The 17,875-nt window shown below is 41.2% G+C and overlaps 1 protein-coding gene across 3 annotated transcripts in view; it reads right to left on the bottom strand.

Moving 5' to 3' along the window:
- Positions 1 to 17,875, bottom strand: part of DCAF5 (DDB1 and CUL4 associated factor 5) — a 135,468-nt gene that overhangs the window by 37,464 nt on the left and 80,129 nt on the right. For 2 of the 3 annotated variants that reach the window (XM_053601783.1, XM_053601784.1), the window contains exon 6: positions 11,694 to 11,907. In XM_053601783.1, coding sequence (XP_053457758.1) covers positions 11,694 to 11,907 — 214 coding nt within the window. Of the gene's footprint in view, positions 1 to 10,608; positions 10,895 to 11,693; positions 11,908 to 17,875 lie in introns of those variants that run through there. The other variant, XM_053601785.1, reaches the window with a different exon arrangement.

The raw sequence follows: 17,875 nt of genomic DNA, 5'->3' as shown, positions 1-17,875 counted from the left end.
AAGCATGGTGTAACTCGCTCCTGCTACCCTGCTCACATCCCCTAGGCCTTACTGCTTTGTATACTTTGCCTGATCTCCAACTGACAGGATCCATATTTCTTATCCATAGGGTTTTCTCCAAAGTCTAGCCGTCTGTGAGGGGTATGGGGAATTAATTATCTATAGGAGCAGCCCTCAATCAACGATATGTATCAATATCCCAGGGTCATTGTCCCTAGATAGAATAACTCTGATGTGTGTTCTATATCCCTTTCTCTCTCAGGATCAAACTCCAATTGGCCACAGTTGCAGCTGGTTCACTTAATTACCCTTCCTTTCTGTCTTACTTCGCTACTATTGTTTACTGCATTTCCAAATAAACTACTTGTACCTGAAACTTGAACCCAAATTAAGACAAAAGGGGAATTGTGGACAGAACACAAAAGAACTCCACATTAATTATATATGAGATAGGTAACTCATTTATTGCTCACCATCTCATCATTTCATGTCCTATGTTTAAAAGAGGCTATAAATTTCATATAGGATCCTGTCCACTTCAACTTCCACAAACTAAACAAACAAAAAATAAATACTAAAAAAGAGTGAGCCCAGGCTGGGCTGATCGAAGTTTTACTGTTTCACTGTGAAGGATCAGTGCTTTTCTCTGTGTTCAGCTATTCACCAGGGCAAAGCCATGAAAACGTAAAAGGGGACTCCTAGATAGAATGCTGACTCAGAAGACTGCCTTAGAAGGAAGAAAACTCTCCTACAGAGTTAAGGTCTGTTGGATTTAATATGACAGCTCGTAAAATATGCAGAAAATGTGTAGAATGCACAGGCTTCCTCTCAGGGATAAGGGGAACTCCTGACTTCTCTTCCTTTTGGAACTGCTTCTGCCCACCAGAAGAGAATAACTCAGGATGATTTTTGAGAAGGGGGCCTTGACCCACTGTTGTCAAGTCAGACTGTGTTAACTATTCACACATACTGGAATCACCAAACTGCCCTGAGGAATTCATTACGGCATTTCATGGCTGTCTGCTGGATGCCTTCCAGCATTAAAAGTTGGCTGTCTGGGATACTGCTGACTGTGGAAGACAAAAATAAAAATGAGGTCATTCCTTTATCATTAAACAAGTACTTATTGAATGTCTACTACGAACTGGGCATTGTTCCAGGAAAGGGAGTGCAGAGTTGATCAAAAGAGACCCCAACTTGGCCCTTCTGAAGCTTATATTCTATTGAGTGGGAGAAGAAAAAGTTATATACATATATAATGTAGGTAGGCAGAGGAAAAAAGTCAAACAAAAATATAATGTGTCCAGTGGTAAGGGGTATAGTGAAAAATTAAACAGTAGGTTACGACATACAGGGAGTGCTGCGGGTGTTAGTTTCCAATTTATATGGGGTGGTCACAGAAGGCCTCTCTGATAAAAGAACATTTTGAACAGAGCTCTGAAGGAAATGAGGGAGCAAATTATGTGAATATCTAAGAGAAGGGTATTCTGGGAGAGAGAACAGAGTTCTGGCTATTTGAAAGTTAAGAGGTACCCATTAAGCTTTTTTGTCTGTCCTTTTTCCTTTTTTTTTTTTTTTTTAAAACTATGTAGAAATAAAGATTATTTCAAGTAAGCTGAGTACAGAGAGATACATTTAATATCAGAGCAGCTGGAAAGATTCCTGTCTTCTAAAGCTGTGTTGGAAGGGCCATTGCCTCTTGTACTCAAGCTGAGTGGAGGCTCTGAATGAGGACCGGCAGGGTACTGCAAGTCTCAGTGGGCTATCTCCCAAATGTCTACTGTGGGATGAGAGGAAACATAAGTGAGAAAACAAAGACCAAATAGTGCCAATGGTAATCATGACCAAAAGAAACCCAAAGGCAAAAATTTTATTACAATTTAAGAAACACAATAGTTATTTAAATTAACCAGAAATTGAACTTCACTTCAAGTGGTTTAACGGGAGGTATATAGGTTTCTTTCTCTCTTCTTTCCTTTTTATCTTGATATCTAATTTCAAACAGTATGTGCTGATTCTCACTTGGGGAATCTGGTGTTTGGGGTCTGAAGCTGACTGTAGTAAAGGGCTACTAGCCTAGATCACAGAAACATTTGGAGCTGATAGCCCTAAGTACCTAGGCAAGCTACAGAAATGTGATTAAAAAAATGGTTACCCCAAATTCCTATGTTTAACATTTTTATTCCCTTTTGTGATATATGACTTCACAACTAACATTCACACTTAAAACACTACAGTGAAAAACCTTGAAGATTACTATTCAGTTTTAGAAGGACTAAATACCACCTAAATAAGGTGGTGTATTATATATATATATATATTTTTTTTTTTTTTGAGACACAGTCTTATTATGTTGCCCTCGGTAGAATGCTGTGGCATCACAGCTCACAGCAACCTCTAACTCTTGGGCTTAAGCCCCTTGCCTCGCCTCCCAAGTAGCCGGGACTACAGGTACCTGCCATAGCACCCGGCTATTTTTTTGTTGTAGTTGTCATTGTTGGTTAGCTGGCCCCTGTGGGGCTCGAACCTACCAGCCTCAGTGCATGTGGCTGGCACTGTAATCACTGTGCTATAGGCGCCGAGCCAATAAGGTGATATTAAGTTTGTGGCCAAGTTGCGATTCATTACCTTCTCTAAGTTCTTTTTTCATCTCATTCTAAATGATGAGGGGTAAACCACAAATTAAAAACTCGCTTCATATAAGTCTTTTACCTTGTATCCTGGGAAGAACCAGGCAGGGCTCCAAAGAAGGAGAGAGAATGATTTAGATTATCCATCATCTAGGCCAGGTGTCCTCAAACTGCGGCCTGCGGGATTCACACATGAAGCGGTGTGAATTGTATTTGTTCCCGTTTTGTTTTTTACTTCAAAATATGTGCAGTGTGTATAGGAATTTGTTAATAGTTTTTTTTTTTTAGACTATAGTCCAGCCCTCCAACGGTCTGAGGGACAGTGAATTGGCCTCCTGTTTAAAAAGTTTGAGGACACCTGATCTAGGCAATAAAAGTCCCCATTTCACAAAACGCCCAAGTTGAAAGGAAGGTAGGAGACCCATAGAGCATGTCAGATCATAAGGTAGATGCCATATTTAAATTTTTTTTTTTTTTAAGAGACAGAATCTTCACCTGTCACCCTCAGTAGAGTGCTGTTGCATCACAGCTCACAGCAACTTCCAGCTCTTGAGCTTAGGCGATTCTCTTGCCTCAGCCTCCGGAGTAGCTGGGACTACAGGTGCCCACCACAACACCCAGCTATTTTTTTGTTGCAGTTTGGCAGGGGGCAGGGTTTGAACTCGCCACCCTCGGTATATGGGGCCAGCGCCCTACTCACTGAGCCACAGGCATGGCCCAATTTTTTTTTTTTTTTTTTTTAAAGAGACAAGAGTCTCGGCGGCGCCTGTGGCTCAGCGGATAGGGTGCCAGCCCCATATGCCGAGGGTGGCGGGTTCAAACCCAGCCCGGCCAAACTGCAACAAAAAAATAGCCAGGCGTTGTGGCGGGCACCTGTAGTCCCAGCTACTCAGGAGGCTGAGGCAAGAGAATCGCTTAAGCCCAGGAGTTGGAGGTTGCTGTGAGCTGTGTGATGCCATGGCACTCTATCGAGGGCCATAAAGTGAAACTCTGTCTCTACAAAAAAAAAAAAAAAGAAAAGGTGTGTTGCTAGCTGAATACCCAGAAAAGCCCACGCATTTAAATATAGAAAGTCACCCAGGTCCCAAGAAATTTTTAGTAACTTGGAGGTTCAAAGAAGGACCTAAATGCAGCCTGCCACAGTAAAACAATGTACTAAAGAGAAGTTTCAGTAGGGGTGAGGGATGGATTCAGATTTATTAGTACTCTTATGCAAAGCAACTATTTATCCCTAACTCCTTTATATCATAATGGTTAAATTAAGCTAAAGGAAAGACTAATTTGGATAACTCCCTGTCACTATAATTCTAAGGCCTCACTGGATTTAGATATATGGATATAAACAAAAATGGCACCCCCAAAGAATCCGAGTTCTAGAAGGCAAAAGGGAAAAGCCATCACCTGATATACTTCAAGAATAACTCAGAATATATCTTCACAGGTCTTTTGCTAACAGAAAAATCACTCACTGCTTGATAGGTAAGATGGAAAGAGGAACACACTCATGCGTGTTTACGTGTGCATGTGGCATGTGCGTGCTTGAACAGCATTTGATATTCCCCAGTGTCTGCTGATGAAGAAGGAAACGCATCAATCAGTTACTATTCACTGAGTACTGATCAACTTATACAGTTCTCTCTAAAGGCTCCTTCCTAGTAATTGATTAATTATTCTCTGGAAAATGGCATGCCTGTCTAATTAACTGTATTGACTAGGGCAGAAAAACCAGATGGCTCTTTAGCCTGCATCAGTAACAGCAGAGAGACTGCTATTTAACATCTAAATCAAACACAGCTCTTATTTCCCCCTGATCTTTTGTTAGAATGGGGAAAAAATGTGAACGTTGTAATACATCCTTTAGAAGATTATTTCCAGAAATAGGTTTGCTAACTGGCAAATACTACACCTTTGGTCATATCATTTATATCCAGTGCTTGCCACAAATACTATTGAAACAATCAGAACAAATGTTCTTTGGAAATGGGCAAAGCCATAGATTGATTATTTTATTTATTTATTTATTTATTTTGAGATAGTCTTACTATATTACCCTCAGTGCCATGGCGTCACAGCTCACAGCAACCATGAACTTTTGGGCGTAAGCGAGTCTCTTGCCTCAGACTCCCAAGTAGCTGGGACTACATGCCCCCGCCACAAAGCCTGGCTATTTTTTGGCTGCAGTTGTCGTTATTGTTTGGCAAGCCCAGGGCGGTGTTTGAATCCGCCAGTTCCGGTGTATGTGGCTGGTGCCCTAGCTGCTGAGCTACAGGCGCTAAGCCTTTATTTTTATTTTTTTGAGACAGAGTCTTACTTTGTCACTCTTGATAGAGTACCATGGCATCATAGCTCACAGCAACCTCCAACTCTTGGGCTTAAGAGATTCTCTTGCCTTAGCCTCCAAAGTAGCTGGAACTACAGGCGCCTGCCACAACGCCCAGCTATTTTTAGAGACAAGGACTCGCTCTGGCTCAGGTTGGTCTCAAACCTGTGAGCTCAGGCAATCCACCCATCTCGGCCTCCCAGAGTACTTTCAGCAAGATATGGAGATTATTAGGCCAGGCATTAGATGAGACTAAAGCAAGAAAATATTTTTAAATGACCAAGCTGTCCATTTTCAGATACACATGACTGCTAGCCTGAAAGACGTATTTCCCAGAAGCTTAAGCCACCTTTCTGGACTCATAATCTAGGACAAGAGCCATTTAAGGAATTGTGAAAGAAAAGGAACAAAAGCTGAGTGCTGTCTTACAAGTGTGTGACAGAAAAACTAGCAGGTGGAATATGGGCATTCTTTATTAACCCTGTTAAGATTAGTTCTCTGAGAGTGTAGAGGGGCGTGCAAAGCTTAGAAAACAGAATGCCCCAGTTAGGTTTCAGGGGGAAAAATAAACAAAATAGAAATCCAAGTAGGAAGCAAAAGCCAAAAGGAGAACCCTTAGGTCAGGCAGCCGCGGGAGGAAGGAATGCTGTTTTACTGCAAGACTCTTCACCATATTGCAAGACTAGAAGGTGGGCTGTCTTAAAAAACAAACAAACAAATTAAAGCAAGGAGCTCTGATGGCACCACTGCACTCTAGCTTGGGCAACAGAGTGATAGCCTGTCTCCAAAAAATAAAAAGTTAAAGCCTTTAGTTAGAGCTGATTGTTTCTGTGGATATCCAGCCTATCTGATGTCACTTCTGTCACCTGATCTGATGCTAGAAGTTATTAAATGATCTGATGCTAGAAGTTATTAAATGAATAATTTAAATATAAGTAAATAAACTATATATTTGTAACTAAAAGTAGAGAAGATAAATTACATATAGGGCTTTGAGTGAAAATCTTAAAGAAGGTACCATAGGGCAATGTCACATGACAGCGTCTACCATAGGAGCCAGCACACAATAAATGCTCAGTAAATATCTGCTTCCTTATTTTAAAAATGGAGGAGGGAAAGGCATGAAGTTAGGAACAGTTTAGTAGGAATTAGGAAAAAGGAACTTGTCTCCACTCTACCATAGACTATGGAATACACATGAGGTTTCAAATTGGTGGCTCTAGAACGGATAGATATGGCACACAGATTTGTTGTTAGCATGAATAGTAATAGTTACTCTTCTTTTTTTTTTTTTTTTTTTTTGCAGTTTTTGGCCAGGTTCGAACCTGCCACCCCCGGTATAAGGGCGCGGCGCCCTACTCCTTGAGCCACAGGCACTGCCCGAATTGTAATATTTAAACATCAGGAGATTTCACATAAAAATCTTTATTTCTATCTTCCTTTGTAAAAAAAAAAAAACCAAAAAATCAGAGGCCCTGGCAACACAGGGGCCAACAGGGCAACAGTGGGCTGAAGCTGAGCAGAAGCTGTCCCATTCGGACGGGATGTGTCCCCAGTTGGACACATTTCCCACCACTACCTACTTTACTCCCAGCCCAATTCACTGGTTTTTGCTTCTGCTTTGCTCCTGTGGGCATCAAATTGTGACCATTTGTATAGTGAAAAAGTGGTCTCTACCAAAATCCAGCAACTCTGGGTTCTAGTCCTGGTTCAGCTACAAACTTTTGTATGTTGTGACTTGTCTAACTTCTCTGAGCTTCAGTTTCCTCATCTGTAAAAGGAAGGATTTGTATAAAATTACCTCTAATAGCTCCATAATTACAATTTGTCTACAATGGTGGCAATGAGCATGGGTGTGACAAAAGTAGGCTTAGCATATTTCATACTTCATTTCCTGAGTACAATTTCTTGAAATATTAATTTCTTTTGAGGTTAATGAGTTACCTAGTATACCTAGGATAGTCTAAAAAGAAGTACAAGCTCTGTAGACTATCTGGGTTCATTTGTATGGACTGACTAATCTCATTGTAATTAAAAGCTAGAAGATTGTCTCAGATAGATAAGATCACTTACTACTTTTCTTGCTCATGTTCATTCCTATTATGGAAATTCTCAGATTCCCTTTTAGGATGGTTATCCAGACTGTGACTAAATGAATTCCAGAGCACAGAGCCTCAGGCTGTAGGCATTCTCAGAGTACACAGGAATGAAGTCAGATATAAAGACCAATATAAGGAAAGAATAGATTTTGGAATTGGAAAGCAGTAAAAAAGATCCTGTCTGGACTAGTCTAGGAATATACACGTCAGTTTTGCTGATCATACTGTAAAACACAGCTGCTGCTGTAGCTTTGAGTATGGAAAGTGAAAGCCTATCAATCACCTTTGAGAGATATGTTCTAAGACTGGGGCAGTAAGTTTAGCTTCTTGTGCATCACTTTAAAAACTATACGTTCGGGCAGCGCCTGTGGCTCAGTCGGTAAGGCGCCGGCCCCATATACCGAGGGTGGCGGGTTCAAACCCGGCCCCGGCTGAACTGCAACAAAAAAATAGCTGGGCGTTGTGGCGGGTGCCTGTAGTCCCAGCTACTCGGGAGGCTGAGGCAAGAGAATCGCTTAAGCCCAGGAGTTGGAGGTTGCTGTGAGCTGTGTGATGCCATGGCACTCTACCCGAGGGCCATAAAGTGACACTCTGTCTCTACAAAAAAAATAAATAAAAAAAAAAAAAAATAAAAACTGTACGTTCAGTAGATTAGTTTCACTATCAATCCATTATTTAACTCATCCTCCTAAAGGCTCCTGGAAGTTGAGCAAGAAAAATTGTACTTACCAATTCTGATTCACAATTAGAAAAGCCTTAGGCCCAGAAAGTTAAATACCACACATTGACCAAAGTACTCAAGATTCATTTCAACAAATATTTACTATGTTCTCACTGTGTGCCAGGATTTGGAGACAAGACAACAATAAATTAGTTACATTTCTTTTTTTTGTTTTTGGCGGGGCCAGGTTTGAACCTGCCACCTCCGGTATATGGGGCTGGCGCCCTACTCCCTGAGCCACAGGTGCCACCCCGGTAGTTACATTTCTTATCTAAGGAATGGACAACAACGACAAAAAACTAAACATAAATTTCTGTGCTTCTTATTCTCTAAGCCAGGGGTCCTCGTACAGCCCACGGGCCACATGAGGCAGTATGATTGTATTTGCCCCACCCCCCCTTTTTTTTTTTACTTCAAAATAAGATATGTGTAGTGTGCATAGGAATTTTTCATGGTGTTTTTTTTTTTTAAACTATAGTCCGGCCCTCCAATGGTCTGAGGGACAGTGAACTGGCCCCGTTTAAAAAGTTTGAGGACCTCCTCTAAACTATATACCTCTGAAATTCTACATGGAGAATATAAACAGACTTCTAAGATTTTAGCTCTATTTTTTTTTTTTTTTTTGTAGAGACAGAGTCTCTACAAAAGAGAGACTCGGGTAGAGTGCCGTGGCGTCACACGGCTCACAGCAACCTCTAACTCTTGGGCTTATGCGATTCTCTTGCCTCAGCCTCCCGAGTAGCTGGGACTACAGGCGCCCGCCACAACGCCCGGCTATTTTTTTGTTGCAGTTTGGCCGGGGCTGGGTTTGAACCCGCCACCCTCAGCTTATGGGGCTGGCGCCCTACTCACTGAGCCACAGGCGCCGCCCAGATTTTAGCTCTATTAACTGACCCAAAGTTAAATTCAATGACTTCACGTCTTCCTTCATCCAAGAAAAACTACTTACCCCAACCAAAAAGTAGTCTAGTCTGAGAAAATAGCGTAATACTCATTAACTCTTCCCATAGGACAAAAGTCACAAATAATAAATCTGTCAAATATGAATAAAGAAAATATTTTATCATTATATATAAACTGAAAGGCATATACCTTTGATGCACATACCCAGGATCATCATAAATTATCTTATGTGGCTCTACCTATGACCACATCTGCCCCAACACAACTGGGCAAACTTGAAAGAAGCTCTCAGCCAGGAACAATTTTCCCTCAGGGGACAAATGTCTGGAGACATTTGTTACTATCTGGAGGACAACTTAGGAAGATATTACCGGCATCTAGTGAGGAGAGGCCAGGGAAGCTGCTATCCTACAATAAAGAGGACAGCCACCCCACCCCTCCATGCCAAAGATGTAGCCAAAATGTCAGTGGGTACTAAGGTTGAGAAACCACAGTCTAGGTTCTCTATATTTTGACTACAGGCCTTTGCTCTGGGTCTTGTAGCAATGAAAATAATTTTATGGTTGGGGGTCACCACAACATGAGGAACTGTATTAAAGGGTTGTGGCATTAGGAAGGTTGAGAACCACTGGCTTACAGCAACCCCAGTCTCAAGCGATCCTCCTGCCTCACCCTTCTGAGTAGCTGGCACTACAGGTGCCCCCACCACAATTCTGTTTTTTTAGTAGAGATGGGGGTCTCCCTCTTGTTCAGGCTGGTCTTGAACTCCTGAGCTGAAGCAATCAACCTGCCTCAACTTCCCAGAGTGCTAGGATCATAGGGGTGAGTGTTCTGGGTCTTTTAAGGACCTCATGAAGACAGGTTTTGGCTGCTAAATACAACCTGAATTCTTTCAGTGAAATAAGAATCAGAGGCATTAAGAGGCTGACAGAAGATAAGAAGTCAACAAAAGCAAGGAAGAAAGAAGGAAAGAGAAAGGGAGGGAGCAAGGGGCTTGGTTGTCATTTCCATAACCAAATGAAGTTTAATCAACTATTTGGGGTAGCAGACAATTATCTATTCTATTGTGAATCTGATCATCTCTAGAAACTGCTTCTTCCCACCCAAGAAACAAATCACCTGTAGCACCATATAGACAAATAAAAATTAAGTAATTCAGGGACTGTGGCCTCTCCATGGAGACATAAGCTTATATGCATAACTGAGGCCACCTACTGGTGTTGAGTGTGGATCTCAGCTAAGCAGGCTCTAAGACTACCGACTTGAATATAAACTCTGAACTTGGATATAGACTCTATTTTAAAAAGTGGAAATCTCTAGCTCAGAAAACTTAAAAGAATATTTTCTTTTTCTATTTTTTTTTTTTTTTTTTTTTTTTGAGACAGTCTCATTTTGTCGCCCTCAGTAGAGTGTCACGGTGTCACAGCTCACAGCAACCTCAAAGTCTTGGGCTCAAGCAATTCTTTTGCCTCGGTCTCACAAATAGCTGGGACTACAGATGCCTGCCACGACACCTGGGTCTTACTCTGGCTTAGGCTGGTCTTGAACCCGTGAGTTCAGGCAATCCACCCACCTCAGCCTCCCAGAGTGCTAGGATTATAGGCGCGAGCCACCATGCCTGACCAGAATATTTTCTTCTATCTACACACAACTCATTTCAACAAGCATTTATTCTATTCCTACTACATATGCCTAGTTCTTAAACAACATCATTACGGAGCTTTTATCAAATTCAGTCTAGGAAGAAAACTCCTAGCTTCTGCCTTAAAAAAATAGGGTCTTGGCAGATTCTTAAAGAATTCTTTTATGCCAGAAGTAACTCTAAAAAGGTGGGATACAGCATATGAGAATTATATGTCAGAATCTGACATAATTGAGAGACCCAAAAATGACAACATTATATTTAGCAAGTGACTAATGGCTTTTCTTTTTTCCAATCTATATATGAAACAGCAATAAGATTTGTTGCGCTTAAAAAGAAAAATTGCATTTAACTATTTGATCAATCTTTTTATTTGTCTTTACTCAGCTCAACTACCCAGCATAGTCCAACTGCTCGGACACTCATGTTGGAACTTCTATGGCCAAGACAGCAGGTATAAGAAGGCCAAGTGTGTTTTTAAACTGCCAGCTTTAAGTCAACATCAGTATCTCCAGTCCCACTGAGACTGAGAAAAGGCTGGAAACTCACAGCTTGGGTTTTCCATTCCCCGTTGTGATGCTGGCAGTAAAAAGGAAAAGAGTCAGCATCTGGCTTCTTCTCAAACAAAGCTGCTCAGCACATTTATCCAAGAAAAAGATGCCATCCCAAGAGGCTATTCAAGATACATGTCTCTTGGATGATACTTAGGGTGTTTCATTCATCCCTGTGTCTTACTGATTTATTTTTACAAGTCTCTCTCATCGGCAGGCTAATTTTCCATAAACTCTCCCTCTCTTTCTTTTGAAATAGCACATTCTTAGAACCTTAAAACCTGTTAACAAACTTGGCAGAGCTAGTTGCTCAGAACTACACTGTAGTTGACCTAGGTTTATGGTATGTACCCAATGGCAGCTCTTTTTTTTTTTTTTTTTTGGAGACAGAGGCTCACTTTGTCACTCTTGGTAGAGTACCACGATGTTATAGCTCACATCAACCTCAAATTCCTGGGCTCAAATGATTCTCTTGCCTCAGCCTTCTAACTGCCACAACACCCAATTAGTTTTAGAGACAGTTTAGAGACATTCTTGATCTTGCTCAGGCTGGTCTCGAACCCGTGAGTTCAGACAATCCACCTCCCTCAGCCTCCCAGAGTGCTAGGATTATAGCGATGAGCCACCATGCTGGCCATGCTGGCCCCCAGTGGCAGCTTTAGTGAAGAAACTCACTAGTAAATCAGAATATCCACAGACACTCATTGCTACCTCTTAATTGGTTCTAGCTGAACAATTGATGCTAACAAGAAACAAAGATGAGTACAGAAAGAACAATCAGTAAGGAAAGTAAGAGTATGGGAGTGCAGGAGGCAGAGTGCATGTACCTGGTCGCGGTCTCCTGCGAAACAGCAGCTTTTCATGGTACATGAGTTGAAGTAACCCTGATTGTCAAACTGAAACACAGGCAGGCGGGAGTGGATGTCATAGAGCACAGGAGGCAGGCGACGCCTCAGGGCCAAAAGCTGGGTCCCATTGCTGTTGAATCGCACACTCATGGCACTTTGTAGGGATAGGTTTCCACCATAGCGCAAGAGAGAACTAGAAGACAGAAAGCAAAGGCATTGGGCATGAGTCAGGCTAGACAAGAACCTGAAAACTTCCAGGACTTGCTGTCAGCTTTGTATAACTGAATTTCAGTCTTTCTATGCAGTGGCTGGAGAATGAAGGTAAGAATGGCTGCTTACTTACTTTAAAGCAAGTTACTTCAATTGTCAGCGCCTCCTTTCAATGTCCAAAATGTAAATTGCCAGTAAATTCACAAAAAAGGATAACAAAACCATCTCGAAATAAGAGAACTATTAAAAAGAGAAATTATTCATCAAGACCCTGGAGTGTGAGTACTATTCACTCCAACTGGCTAATCTTGAATGATATTTAAGTAATATATTTTTAATTGTATTTATTTATTTATATATTTATTTATCTTGAGTCTTTTTTGTTGCCCTCAGTAGAGTGTGATGATGTCATAGCTCACAACAACCTCAAACTCTTGGGCTCAAGTGATCCTCTTGCCTCAGCCTCCCAAGTAGCTGGGACTATAGGTACCCACTACAACACCCAGCTATTTTTTTTTTTTAATTTTTTAAAATTTTCACATATACATGTGTTCATTAGGCTTCCACTTTTTGCCTTCACAAAATTGACAAGGCTTAAACTTTAACAACAATAACAATGTTTAAGATAGGGACCAGAAGCAAAAACCTCACAAAAAATGAACGAAAACAAATACAAACACCCAGCTATTTTTATTTTATTTTTTTGAGACAGAGCCTCAAGCTGTCACCCTGGGTAGAGTGCTGTGGCATCACAGCTCATAGCAACCTCCAACTCCTGGGCTCAAGCGATTCTCTTGCCTCAGCCTCCCAAGTAGCTGGGGCTACAGGCACCCGACACAACAACTGGCTATTTTTTGGTTGTAGTTGTCATTGTTTGGCAGGCCCGGGCTGGATTCGAACCTGCCAGCTCTGGTGTATGTGGCTGGTGCCTTAGCCGCTTGAGCTACAGGCACCGAGCCCCAGCTATTTTTAGAGACTGAGTCTTGCTCTTACTCAGGCTGGTCTCAAACTCCTGAGCTCAGGCAATCCACCCGTCTTGGCCTCTCAGAGTGCTAGGACTACAGGTGTGAGGAACCATACCCTGCCTCTTTTAAGTAATATATTTATTCTCTATATTAAAGATACAAGAACCATCAGCAAGAACAATAGATACTTTACTGTTTATTCTGGATAGTTTAAAAATAACAATAATTTTACTACTTAAGTAAAAAAAATTAATTTTTAAATCTTTTTTGTTTGTTTTTGAAACATAGTTTCACTCTGTTGCCCAGGATAGAGTGCAGTGGCATCATTATAGCTCACTGTGACCTCAAACTCCTGGGCTCCAGCAATCCTCTTGTCTCACCCTCCTGAGTAGCTGGGTCTATGGGTACCCACTACAATGCCCAGTTAATTTTTCTATTTTTCGGAGACACAGGGTCTCTCACTTCTGAGTTCAAGTGATCCTCCTGCCTCAGCCTCCTAGAGTGCAAGACTCTGCCTTTAAAAAAAAAAAAAAACAGAGGACTTGTTTCCCTTTATAATTCCCAACAGGTTTATACTTAGCTTTAAAATATACTTTTGTTAATACATGTTATTTCATTTATCTAGCTTCACTAGAGAACAGTATATTCTGGTTCACTTAATATCCTTCTGTAGTTTCACAATGCTCATTTTTTAAAAATTCACATAGTATAGTTTTAAATAATTTTTCTTTGTTTCTTTCCTTTTTTTTTTTTTTTTTGAGACAGAGTCTCACTTTGTCACTGTGGGTAGAGTTCTGTGACGTCATAGCTCACAACAACCTCAAACACTTGGGCTCAAGTGATTTTCTTGCCTCAGCCTCCCAAGTATCTGGGGCTACTGACGCCCAGCACAACACCTGGCTATTTTTAGAGATGGGGGTCCTGCTCTGCTCAGGCTGGTTTCAAACCTGTGAGCTCAGGCAATCCACCTGCCTCAGCCTCCCAGAGTGCTAGGATTATAGGCATGAGCCACCATGCCTCACCTTAAATAATTTCTTTTGATGACTCAGAAGATCCTTTCAATATTATTGTGAATCAGGATGGTCAGGAAAATTAATAATTATACAGTGCTAATTTTAAAAGAATGTATATGTATTTTCTCTCTCAAGTAGTCAGGATCCTCAATTACCTTGACATTATTTCATTATGGAGGGATGACTGCTCACTGCCCATATATAACCAAGTTCTCTTTTGTATTTCAAGTTCAATTCTTGGAGTACTGAACTACCTGTAGGAAAATGAAATAATGTATATGTGTCTGAGACACTGAGTGCCACGTTGGAATTACTCACTCTGGCTCAGAGACCTTTTTGCCATGGACAGGTAGTGACCCTAATAGCTTTAGAGGAAAAAAAGTTTATAAATTCTAGAGACTCTCAAGGCTGGAAAGGGCCTGAAGGTACCTAAATTAGAACCTAGTAGATTTATTTGAAACATTTTTAAGGAAGAAGTTTTTAAATAGCATTTTACCAAGTAAAAACTCAAAGAGCTATATCCCACCACAAAGAGCTATATGCCACCACAATATTGAATTCACATAATACACTTCTTTTTTGTTTCTGGCAAGAGAGTGACAAAGCAGATGAGAAAGGAGATATACTATGGGAAAGGGTTCCCTGAAACAACATTGCAGGACAGCTACCAACACAGCCTGGTCATAAAAATGGCCCGGACCGACACCAGCCATAGTTAGTCCTGTGTCTCCTGAACGAGTCTTCTCCCCAAAAGAAGAATGCTCTGATATTGCAGCTATGTATGGAAACAACGCTTGGGCAAAACAGCCTTTAATCCTCTTATTGGAATAAAAGGAAGAAGAAAGAGACTTAAAAAACCATCCTAGCACTCCAGAAATCAAGAAGAAACCTTGTATCCCTGCAGGCACCATAACTCTTGCAGAGAAATGTTCTTGTAAGGGTCCTAAACACAGGCCACATTTACTTGCATAGAGGATGAATGACAGGGCTGTTAAGAATCTAGGCATTTCCTTTAGAGGGTGCCCTGGCTGCCACAGGCATGTGGTGTCATCTAAACACGGAGCTCAGAAACAACGAGAGGCTTTCAATCTAATATCAGCATGGAGTGTGCAAATAAACCAGCATCTGTGTGGTGACTAAAAGTGGGTGTTGGAAACAAACTTGTCCAGCCCCACCAGCCACAGCAGAGAGGTTGGCATCAGCCCAGACAGCCCTGACAAGAAAGCTGGAGCCTTTTGCAAATGCCTTTCCATCATCAGGAACTTCTTCTGCCCATTCTAGTCAGGCCTATCCCATCTCCACCCAAGCTCCTTAACTCACCATTTGCAATCTGGCTGCATTTTACAGCCTGTGGGCTCCAAGAAAGTAACGAACTTTTCTTCTGCCTATGCTTCTGGGCAGGAAACTCTGACCTGTCACTCAAACAGGGTGCATAGGAATCTTGCTCCTAGAATGTTTAGGGATGCTATCAGCAGTTAACAGCACTGAATACTTCATGTTCTGGTACAAAATTCAATTCCTTGACACCAAAAACCCAGAAAGTGAGTACATTAACCATAATTTCTCAGCAGGTGCTCCGCAGCTGACCATTTCTAGTGAGAATAACAAGGAGATCTAATTAGCTAGGGAGAGAAGGATTAGAAGCAGTTTGCCCTCAAAGTCAAGATACAAAGATAATGTCAAAGACTCTGTAGTTCCCCATTAACTGATAAGTGGGTTGAGAAAACGTGAGATATATATCCCAGGGAGTACTACTCAGCAACAAGAAAGAATAAAATAAACAGATTACGCAGCTACTTCCTTAGAATTGGAGGCCATTATCCTAAGTGAAATGACTCAGGAACAGAAAAATAAACGTCACATGTTCTCACAGGATACACAGAATGATACATACATTAGAGACTCAAAAGGGGGAAGGGCGGAAAGAATTGAGGGATGAAAAATTACCTACAGGGTACAATACACCACTCAGGTGATGGGTATACCAAAAATCCAGACTCCAACGCAGTATTAATACAATATGTACACGTAACAGAATTCTACTTATACCTGCTTTATCTATTAAAAGAAAAATTAAAGAAAATAAAGGATACGTCAACTAACATAGCAATAGAATTTAAAATTTAGATAAACACACAAAAAAATTATGTAGTTCACAGTTCCAAGTACAATGTGCACACCCTTGATATTCTAATTCAATCTAGGAAGTAAGCCCAGGCATCTGAATTTAACATGTAACCCTAGTTAACTGGGATGCAGGTGACTTTCAAACCATACTTGGAGAAATAGGATTCCATTTTGGAATTTGGGGGGTGGAGAGAGGAGAGAAAACAAGGTGGAGAGTAGAAAGATGACTGGAGGTTCAATGAAAAGCTAATCAAACAATATGACATTTTTTATAGCCCATGTCTGTTAAATTAACAGAAGAGTTCCACTCTACCAACAATACCTGAAATGTTTTTTTCCTGTCCTCAACACATTCCCTAAAGAAGACATTTCTCATCTTCTCTTGGAAAACTGAGGATGTCTATACACAACAATAATGCCTCAATCTTCACCTGCTTTCTGGACACTTACTTGATAAGGAAAATGTCTCCACTCCTCCATAGTGGCTGCAGTTACATGCTCAAATGAGATGAGCAGTATCTTGAGATAACTAGCAAAACAAATTAAAATAAGTTCAAATAAAAAATCCCTATAAAAAGAATAAAAGTCCTCTTTGTATAGTGGTGAGTATAAAAAAAAGAACAAGAAGAATAAAAGGACTACATCTATTCCCAACCTATCTTCTTCCAAGGATTTGCAGTAAAACCCAGCAAGTATTGGGTAGAAAGCAATCCAAGGGTCAGCATGCTAAAGACTTAGGATGAAAACAATACCCCAGAATACCAGGAAAACATTTCTCAATAATGTGGTCTTCGTTTAGGATTTTTTTCTTTTACCTTTTTCTTAGACTAAAAAAAAAAAAAAAAAAAACCTCAATTGGACTTCTTTACTGGTGGGATAAAAAGAACATTGTAAAAAATACTTGGCTAAGGCTAAAGCCTTGAAACAGAAGAGCAACAGGCCACGGCTGCTTCCTGGGAAAGTGACTGGGACGATCTGCCCAGCAGAACACAGGGAGTTGAAAAAGCTTCCAAGATCAGACTCCACGAACGTTGATTACCATAAATCCATGATTAAGTAATTCATCTGATGCTACCTTATGGTTCTAACACAATTTCCCAAAACTCACTATATGACTTTCCTCATAATTTCTATGTGTAAATTCTGTAAGACCAGTGAAACGCCCACAGACAAGGCACTGCCATTCCATCAGACCTCAGACTGGTGTCAAGCAGAGAGGCAAAAGCAGCATCCTTTCGGTGGGAGGGGCAAACTCTCCCCAACACAATTTCTGCTCTAAGAAAGAATGACCTTTAAGGAACATGGGACATTTTGTACTTCCTCTAAAACAACTCACAGAATATTATAAGATACTGGAAATAGGAAAAAGTGAGCAAACTCAGGAAGTCACAGTCCACACTGGTCCCATTCAAGCATGTTTAGGGTCTCGGTAATCTCTTAACTATCTGTATTATGTGAGTTGGAAGGGGCTGAAGAGCCTCGGCTTTCTCTTTTTTCATAATATAATCCTTAATCCCAAAACAGAAACTTTTCTTTTTTTTTTTTGTAGAGACAGAGTCTCGCTCTATGGCCCTCGGTAGAGTGCCCTGGCCTCACACAGCTCACAGCAACCTCCAACTCCTGGGCTTAAGCGATTCTCTTGCCTCAGCCTCCCGAGCAGCTGGGACTACAGGCGCCCGCCACACGCCCAGCTATTTTTTGGTTGCAGTTTGGCCGGGGCTGGGTTTGAACCCGCCACCCTCGGTATATGGGGCCGGCGCCTTACCAACTGAGCCACAGGCACCGCCCCCAAAACAGAAACTTTTCTACAGGGAACCAGAACTGTAGACATTCAAGCTCAACAAAG

The sequence above is a fragment of the Nycticebus coucang genome, chromosome 9 (assembly GCF_027406575.1).
Source record: "Nycticebus coucang isolate mNycCou1 chromosome 9, mNycCou1.pri, whole genome shotgun sequence".
Taxonomy (NCBI): domain Eukaryota; kingdom Metazoa; phylum Chordata; class Mammalia; order Primates; family Lorisidae; genus Nycticebus; species Nycticebus coucang.
Note: the sequence above shows the minus strand (reverse complement) of the source record. Positions and strands in the feature narration are given on the sequence as shown.